Below are 10101 nucleotides of genomic sequence, written 5' to 3' on the forward strand. Positions count from 1 at the left end.
ACTCTACTGAATTTATTTAAATGAGGCGCCTAAATTAGGTGGGTGGTACATCGACGGTAAAGTATTATTTTGTGTGCTGACGAAGACCTGTGGGTTGTATGAGAACAAAAGGTACCTCTTAGTCAAGTGGGCGCTTTCACATGACATTATTTGGTCACTTATTGACCAGGTTAGTTACCGATTAAATGGCGGAACCCTTTTGTCCTGAACAAAAGGTACCTCTCGATGAATAGCTTGGCGGTAAATCAAATCGGCACAAAGGAACAATGCGTTACGTAATCTATTGCGCCTTCACGGATATGATAGCTCCATGTGCATGATGTGTACTTTCTTGCGCGCACGCATTTATTCCATTTTTGCACCAGATTTCATCCGTTAAGCTTCAATATGGCAAAAGTTTTCGCGCGCTTAGCGCGCATTTGTACCATAAACTTATTCTGTCGCCAAAAGGTGCTGGATTCACTATAGGTTACTTCAAGAACTTTTTTCCAACCCCATCCCCCCATATCAAAAAGAAATCTACGCCACTGCTAACATACGTTTGTGCTGTTGCATTATCTGTTTTTCCTTATTACAGTTTGAACAATCATAATAACTAACCACAATGAGTGATAGAAAAATAAAGCCCGGACCAAAGCGAGTGTATTCCAAACCGGAGGCAGTAGAAGAGAAGAAGATACCACCGCAAAAACCAAGTATGTGCTTATTAATTTGCTTTTTCTTCGTTAAAAAAATCCTCGATAAAAAACCTTCTTCTATATCAAAGGTTATGTTTCACCTTCTTGTATATATATTGTCGCTCCTTGTGAATCACTTTGACCTTATTATTCAAAATATGAATTTGAAATGGTAAAATAATGAATTATTTATGTTCTTAAACACTTGACGATACAGCACAGCTCACGTGTCGCTCAATTCAACTGACATGGAATGATCGATTCAAATTTTGGATAATTTACTGGCTAATATATAAGATTTACTTTTGATTAGGTTATTTTAATACTATAAACATCTTACTTAAATAATGAGAACAAAGGTAGGCTCTACTGCCTGAAGTTGGTGCTACATGTATCTCATTTTGATAGTCTAGTCAAACACCTTTTAAACCAATCAACAATCCTATTGTTGAAGAGGATAATAAGCTTCTACCTATTTCTATAGAATCTTAAATAGCTCTAGTCTTTGTTTGCTTTGGCTAAATCCTGTTCAAGTGGTGGGTTACAAAGCATGGTATTTTGTCTAGGTATGTATAACCAACAATTAACAACGAGAGGGCATTTCTGAACCTCGTTGACTTGGGGATGATTTGAAATGACCGCCAATTATGACTGTTTGATATTTATTACTAACAATTTTTGAAAAGAGACACATTTAGAACCGAAAAATGTATACCATTTTGTTGAAGGAGCAAAGTTCAACAAACCATAACCCCGCTGTTGGATATCGTTTGAGCCATAAAGTCGACCCCGGTCAAATTTTTTTATTTCGAGTACGAAATCAAACAAAACTGACCGGGGCTGCCTTTCCAGCTTATTCGTGGTGTGCGGTCACATATAACATGCGATATCTACTTAAAATAATGAATTGACTTGACATAGGTTCATCACATTCATAGGACGGAGTGACCCTTCCTCCTGCTCAATGTCTAGGTTGAGTCTACTGTTCAGTATATACTTAGTTTTACCATCTGATAGGCGGGCATAATATACAACATTACCAAACCGTTTCCCCGGGGGCTATTTTTTCCAGAATTTTCTCCAATTGTTCTCCCCAGTCTTTGGTCTGCGCAAGAGTATTAGACTTCATAGGTGACAATAGTGGTGATGGGTTCTCTGTAGTAGAGTTCCGTAACGGATTCTTTGAAAACCAAAAGGCCCTTGCCATCTGCCAACAAGAACTCAAATGTCTTCGATATTTTGCCGTGCATAACATTACGTAGGTGTTTGCTGGCAAACGCAGCATGATTTCGGTGGAATCTTAATTTTGTTATCCTAATCATCTAAGCCAAAATAATGAGGAAAAATAAAGGGAACCATTTAACTGTGGAGCTCTATTGGGGAATTACTAGCAAATAAAACCGGGTAGCCTCGGTTTGAATAAAAAATACACCCTTTCGGCATTAGTACAAAATGTAGAAATTCGAAAACAATTGAGGTCGTCCTTGTGAGCAAATCACACATTGCTTTAATATGAAATATTACATTTCAATCGTGGACGTAACAGCAAGAGGGGACCATCCCCGGTTAGCTGACATGTACAATTGACTGCAAACCGCCTAAAATGCATTTGAGAGTGTGTCCTCTATGGTTACTATAAAAAAATAAGTTGATTTTAAATTAAAAAATGTGTATAATTTTGTGAACGGATCAACTTCCCCAGTTAAGCACAGAAAATCAGAGAAAAACCGCGTTCATTGGTCCAGTATACAGAGTTCACGTTTACCGGTGAATACATGTAGGTGTGCATGTGTGGAGGGGGAGGGGTTGTATGGGTGCTACATCTTTGCGTAATTATATACAATCGAGCTCAGAAAAAGGTCGATTACTTATCCAATTCCGTTTTACATTTTCATTCAGGTCGTGCAGGTGTACCTCTTACTAGGGTTAATGAGGTCAAAGGACAAGAATACCGGATTGTATTGCTTGGTCGAACAGGAGCAGGAAAAAGCGCAACTGCCAACACCATATTTGGTGACAATATATTTGACTCTCAAGTATCAGCTTCGTCGGTCACGGCAAGATGCAAAATGCACAAAGCGGTTGTCCAAAATTACCCATTATTAATTGTGGATACACCCGGATTATTTGATACCAAAAAGCCAAACGACGAAACAAAAAAGGAAATCTTGAAGCTGTTAGCTGTAGTCGCGCCTGGACCACATGCAATAATCCTTGTAATCCCGATACATATGCGATATACTCAAGAAATGAGACAAGCTTCAGAGTACTTCCAGGAGATTTTTGGCATCGAAGCCCAGGCATATACGATGGTTTTGTTTACCGGGGAAGACAATCTGGCGGCTGATGAGATGACTTTTCCGAACTACATCGCAGGAGCACCACCAGCGCTTAAAAAGCTTCTTGCTGAGGTTCAAAACCGCTACGTCCCATTTGATAACAGAACAAAATCTGCAGAAAAATGTAAAGCCCAAATAGAAACCCTGATGCAAGCTGTAAAGAATATGGTTGCCGCCAATGGAGGAGGTTACCATTCGAACGAGTCCTTTGAAGCAGCCGACAAAGCTTTAGAAGAACACGACGTTAGACGCATACATGAACTGGAAACCGAAAAGGAACGGAAGCTGAATGCTCTGCGATACCCGTCAACTGGTGATCCAGTGGATTTGGGGATACCCGGAACAGCTGCGCATACGGCAAATTACAAAAGGCATTGGGATCTTGTTACGGAGGAAATCAACCAAAAGATAGGGAATGCTCGTCAGGACGTTCGCGAAAATGTCATCAAAGGGAAAGCAGATGTAACAGATCCAGATGGGTGGTTTGTAAAAGCTGTTAAGAAAGTTGCCTCATTGTTAGGATACAATTAAATCAATATTGTAATATTTTGCTGAGAAGGACGACATCATTTTTTTGTTTCAAAATTAAGATTTGGAAACGATTGTCATGCACTAAAATCAACTAAAATACCATGCAAAAATGAAGACCTATTGGTGCTGTATTTCTGAAAAAACCGAGTTTGAGTAAGATTTAATATTTCCCTTGACATGCTAGAGAAGTCCACTTCTGGGGAAAGATTAAATCTTTATACTCATGTTTACCGACCTAGAGTAATATAAACATGATAAAATATGCGTCTATTCGCCAGCGAAGTGGTTACATAACTCCCTTGTAACTGGATCACGCACCTTTTGGAATTGGTAGTACATGTCATAGACTTTGTGTTGCGATCATTTCGATCGTGGTGCAGAATTCAAAAGCTTGATCCAGTTGACATGGTAATAATCGGATTACACGTAACACTTCGCTGGCGAATTCGGTCGAAAGATTAGTCAAACGTCTGGCTGTAATATTTCTTTGCGCGCATACATTTATGAGATATGGATGGCGGATACCTTCAAAATACGCCTAAGATAATACGCCTAACCTTAGACGTCGAAGATGCAATCTTAGACGTCTAAGATGCATTCTTAGGCGTCTAAGAATTTCGCGGTAGGCTTAAATCAACGAATCACAGGACCAGAAATCCCAAAACAACCAATCATCTTAGGCGTATTCAATTATTAACCAATGAAATCTTAGACGCCTAAGATTTTACACGCCTAAGATTTTTGTTAGACGTCCAAGATTGACCATTTGACCGTGACTAGTGATGGACGGTATCTCAAATTCGATCAAAACGTACGACGGACGCTGTGCGTTAGAATATTTCGAACAATGACTGGGTGGAGTGTTTTTAATGAATCATTTTCTCTCCATAGCAATGGGCGTCGAGCCAAGAGAGAAAGGGATGATGGGGTGGGGGGGGGGGGGACATGTTCTCCCACCTTTCGGCACAATGGCCCATTGTTTTGTTCTTTTCAGCCACAATTCAGGCTGATTCTCTACTCACATTTCAAGCTGGATTGGCGCAAATATCCATAGCATGGAGGGTTATAATTTTCCCCCAAGACGCTCCCCCAGCTTTGCTACAGCTTTTAGAGCATGTTACGGTTATTTAAAAGGTGCCCTGTAAAAAAATTGCTTGTGTCCCTTTTCGACCTGCCAAAATTGCTTGTAGACTTGCACCCACCCCGTTTTATAAAAATACAGACTTGACATTTAATATGGAAAACTTTTTCGCAAAATTCCAAGACTGGTCTGGTAGAAATATCAAAAATCTGGTTTAAATATTAATTGGGGTGTGTCGGAAGATGGTGTAAAATAATTGTATGACAGAAAATGTGCTTTCCATTAGTTTACATTATGGCGCTCATAATGTAGTGAATTAGCCTAAAATGGCGGATTTAAGGAGACTGAATTTGATTTTTGTGGGGGTAAAATTTCTGAATTTGAGCAACATAATTCTGATATTATCAAATTCATTCAGGTTTGAGGCAATTTTACTAAACCTGAATACCAATAAGTGTTCGTTTGAACTGAAATGCACCTGTGATCTACCAGTTTTGAAAGTGCGAGGAGCTTTAAAAAATATGGCTTTTAAAAGTGATACGCACTCAGAAAGTTTGAATGGTCCCCTGGGGCCAAATGTTATAAACTTACTGTACACAAAGAAACAGTGTGAGATCATTGGACAACCAGGAATCCACACAGCTGTTTTTGTACCGTAAGTTTATTCAAACTTTCTGAGTACACAGCTTCTAAGAGCCCCATTTTAAGCTCCTCCCCTGTTCAAACACTTGGTACATGTACATTGTAAGTGTATTTCAGCTGTGATGAATGCCAGTTGCTGACGAAGTTTAAGAAATATCACCTCAATCCCCTATAAATTTGATAATAACAGAACCATGTTGCATGTCTAAAATTGTGTCCCCCACAAAGCTCAAATTCAGCCTCCCTAAATCCGCCATTTTAGGCAAATTCGCTACATTATGAGCACCATAATGTAAATATATGGCAAGCACATTTTGTATCAAACAATTATTTTACACCATCCCTCGACACACCCCAATTAATATTTAGCCAGTGCGGAAAAAATATTCCATATTAAATGTCAAGTCTGTAAATGTCCCCGACGCAAATTTGACCCTCCACCACGCCACAGAAGCGGAGGGAGGGGGTGGCCAGACCCTGTAGATGATGTTGAAGGTTGTGTTTGTCGTGTTAAGAAGATTGAAAGCAGAACCCATAGTGTCAAGAAGATTGCTTGGTCTAAATTGTCTAAATCTAAATTTTATTTCTAGAAAATAAACCCCTTAGCTCGATTCAGGGGTATGTATTGTAAATAGAATAGCATCGTCGAAGACCCAAGTAAAAAGAATATCCTAAAAGAAAAGGTTTCACCTGCCAGGTTTCGAACCCGTAATTGAAAGACAACGATACTAGCTATTATGACATGTGTTGGTTCTATGTTATTCTTGCATTTATCAATAAATACCTAAACACATTTAGTATATGGAGCTTTGGGCTAATTGTTGTAATATAATATGATGCTCTACCTTTTCGTTTACTTTAAATTTTATACATTTAACCCTAAGAAGCCTGAGTACTACAAAACACTACAAACAACTTCATGTCGCGTGCGTGCATCCCACCCCAAGTGATATATCATGGGCACGAATTCGCTCGCCCGGGCAGCGTAAGATCCGTGGCTAGGTGTCGGCGAGGGGTCTCGGGTTCGAATCCCACCAGAGCCAACAACCTTTTTGTTTGTTTTCTCTCTTTATTTCTCCCTTCTTTCCCTTCCAGTCGCTAAAAAACCCTTCGGGGGGTTAGGGTTAATAAGAAAGATTTATTTTCAAATAATGAAAAATAAATGTAAGATCAGTGTAAATATAAAGTTCAAACTTCGGGAGTGCTTTAAAGAATCCTATTGTTGAAGGGGGCAATAAGTTGTATAATAGGTATATAATTCTTGTTGTACCAAATCTTTTGATGGTGTAACCAGTAACATTTTTATACAACGTGACTTGTGGAATGATTTGAAGTGACTGCCACTTGAGATGAGTTTGGTATTTAATCCTAGCTATATGTAAAAACAGACACATGTAATAGTCGACAAGTGCATGATATTGATATGACAGATTATGGTTGTACCATTATAAATACGTAAGTAAAAATCACAGGCGACATGATACTTGTAAATCATGTATTGTTTCTTTGTATCTGTTGTGATTGTCAATAAAACATTTATTGATCGGCATATTTTCATTTTAGGAACATCTGGTAATTTTTGTTTGTAAATATTTGTTATTATTTCAACGTAATATTTTTAATCATTGTGATTTGTTTTCACTTTGGTGAATGAAACATTTCTTGCTATTTTTGGTGAAATAACATTTGGGCGATTTTACAAAAACTTGGTGTTTTCATGCGAGTTTTTGATTTGCACAAATATGGGAATTTTGAAAGCTATGCGCCAATATACAAAAAGTCAATTGTTCAAAGGCGCCGCGAAAGGCAGACACGAGAATTCAAGTCTGATAGACTTGTTGGAACAGATGGCATTTTAGCAGCTTCTTGAAAATACCAACAGTCTCAGCATTCCTAATATGGATGGGAAGTTTGTTCCACTCTTTTGGTCCAAAGCATGAGAAAGATCTGTCTGCGAATGACACACTATGGGTTCTGCGTTCAAGAAACTGAGAAGATGATGTTGATGACCGCAGTTGTCGACGAACCGGTGCTGCGTGCAAAAGCAGATACTTACGCAAAATATGATGTTTTGCATATGCAAAACTACATACTTTATAAAAGTATGTACTTTTGCATATGCAAAAACACATACTTACGAAAAACATGTAGTTTTGCATATGCAAAACATCATACTTTACCGTACTTTACAGTACGTATACAAAAATAGATGTTTTGTATAGAAAGCACACGGACTGGCTATAGGGAATCAGGGCGCATACTACCAAAGCGGGAGCACACCACTTAATAATGCGCCGTTACCATTCATTTCACGGAGCTTTTTGCAGGTAGCTGGAGGTATTCCAGACAATTTGGTGTTTGAAACGATTCAAAACAGTCTCATCTCTCGCTTATATCCCTTCCAAACTGACATTTGGCTACACATGTAATACTTTTCTCATTCCAATTTTACTAATTAGATTTGGCACGCTGTGTGAAAGACTACGGGTAAAAAACTATCAGGGCAAAAACGTTGGGGGTGCATAAACCACGATGATGTACTATTATAGGCCAAAGATACGTTTATTAATAAAGTAGGCCTTTATACCAAGTTGCATATGCAAAGCACACTTTTGGAAAAATATGTTAAATTTACATAGACCTAATCATGCAAAATGACATATCTTGCAATTTAGTACGGTATATTAAGTTTTGGCATAATTAGGGGTAAAAGTGCTGCATAAACAGCCACCAGGAAATGTAATGTACTATAAGACATAAGGTCTTATTATACATTTATTAATATATTATATTCTAAGTTGCATATTGCATATAATATATGCAGATAGCACACTTTAAAAGTATGTAATTTTGCATATTCATGCAAAATGACATATTTTACAAAAGTACATGGTTTGGGCAAAAAACGGGGGGGTAAAAAGCGGTGTATAAACCCCAACAGAAATATAATGTGTAAGAAAGGTCTTATAATACGTTTATTATTATTATTATTAATAATATAGTATATACTAAGTTGCATTAGCAAAAGCACACACTTTTGGAAAAGTATGTAATTTTGTATAACCATGCAAAATGACATATTTTGCAAAAGTAGCCCATGTGTTTTTGGCAAAAACGGGGGTATATATGAAGTTGCATAAGCAAAAGCACACACTTTTCACTTTTGGAAAAGTATGTAATTTTAATATAACCACGCAAAATGACATATTTTGCAAAGGTATGTGGTTTTGGCAAAACAGGGGGGGGGCATAAACCACCACCAGAAGTATAATGTTCTATATGACATTAGGTCTTATATACATTCAATAATATAGAATATACTTTGCATAAGCAAATGCACACACTTTTTGGAAAAGTATGTAATTTTGTATAACCATTATGACCCTGCAAAATGACATATTTTGAAAAAGTATGTAGGTTTTTTTTTTTTTTGGGGGGGGGAGGTGGCATAAACAACCGCCAGAAATACAATGTACTAAGACATTAGGTCTTGTACGTTTATTAATATAGTATATACTTAGTTACATAAGCAAAAGCACACAATTTTGGAAAAGTATGTAATTTTGCATAATCATGCAAAATGACATATTCTGCAAAAGTATGTGGTTTTGGCAAAAATGGGTGTAAAAAGCGGTGCATAAACCACCACCGAAAGCATAATGTACTGTAAGACATTGGGTCTTATATACGTTTATTAATATAGTATATACTAAGTTGTATAAGCAAAAGCACACACTTTTGGAAAAGTATGTAATTTTGCATGGTTTTGGCAAAAATGGGGTCTTATATATTCGTTTGTGTAAGCAAAAAGTTTAAAAAAATGAATTTGCCGTTTTTTTAGCCTAAACAAACACCAAATAAATCTGTGAGCTAATCCATAGTTGCACTTCTCACAAATTATGTTCCTTGTGCATTCTTCCACTTGAAAGATTTAAGCCAGCTATATTATTCATTTCTTTCAAAGCACTGTCAAGTAGAACAGTATTCAAACAACCAGGAACTACTAATGTTACTCATTGAATCACACAAGTAAACACTTCACAAATAACATTATGTTTTAATAACTTTTATTTCTCAAATCACTGTTGATCGACACAATGTGACAAAAAATTGCAGGTAATACTTTGTTTCTCCTTGTATTTGGTAATGAAGTGACGTACGTGATTTTACATGGCCCAAGATTATGTGTATTCACGAAGTGCCCTTGTACATACAGGTAACACAACTTTTAACAGTTTCCCCTCATAAATGTTTTTTAAACCGATTATGTAATCATGGTAATTGTGGCATGTTGGGCATCTTCAGTGTTAAATAAAGGGTTCACAAAAAATAACTCCCCCCTAAAATTACAAAACACTTCTTTGCATAACTTGGCATGTATTTCGTTGATTTGAAAAATTTAAAAACCTGTGAATAAAGGAATCGTTTTTCTACCCTCCCAATGTTTTTCTTTTAAAAATATTTTTGTTTTGGCCAAAAAATAATCACATTTTCCAAAAATGATGCTTTTAGAAAATCCTCATTTATGTCAAAATTAGCTTCAACGAATCATTACTTTGCACTAAACGATGGTTACATGGGTGATTAAGGGATCAGAGACAGAAAGGTAAAGGAAATCAAAACAATTAAACATTGAAATCGAGAAAGTTTTGTACATTCCATGTATGGGAAGTAGAAAAGTGCAATTTTTTTAAAGCATTATTTTTGAAAAATGTGATTATTTTTTACCAAAAAAAAAAGGAATTTGAGAAGGGATAACTTTAGTAGGGTAGCAAAAAGATTGCTTTATTCACAGATTTATACATTTTTTAAATCAACAAAATGAATGTCA

The 10101-nt window shown here is 36.9% G+C and overlaps 1 protein-coding gene across 1 annotated transcript; it reads left to right on the forward strand.

Annotated features, from left to right (window-relative positions):
* The first annotated feature begins 604 nt into the window (after nt 1-604).
* On the forward strand, nt 605-3547 carry LOC140150301 (GTPase IMAP family member 7-like). The gene is made up of 2 exons (XM_072172309.1): nt 605-695; nt 2577-3547. The coding sequence occupies exons 1-2, from the start codon at nt 605-607 to the stop codon at nt 3545-3547; spliced, it is 1062 nt and encodes a 353-aa protein (XP_072028410.1).
* Nucleotides 3548-10101: the final 6554 nt, after the last annotated feature.

The sequence above is a fragment of the Amphiura filiformis genome, chromosome 4 (assembly GCF_039555335.1).
Source record: "Amphiura filiformis chromosome 4, Afil_fr2py, whole genome shotgun sequence".
Taxonomy (NCBI): Eukaryota; Metazoa; Echinodermata; class Ophiuroidea; order Amphilepidida; family Amphiuridae; genus Amphiura; species Amphiura filiformis.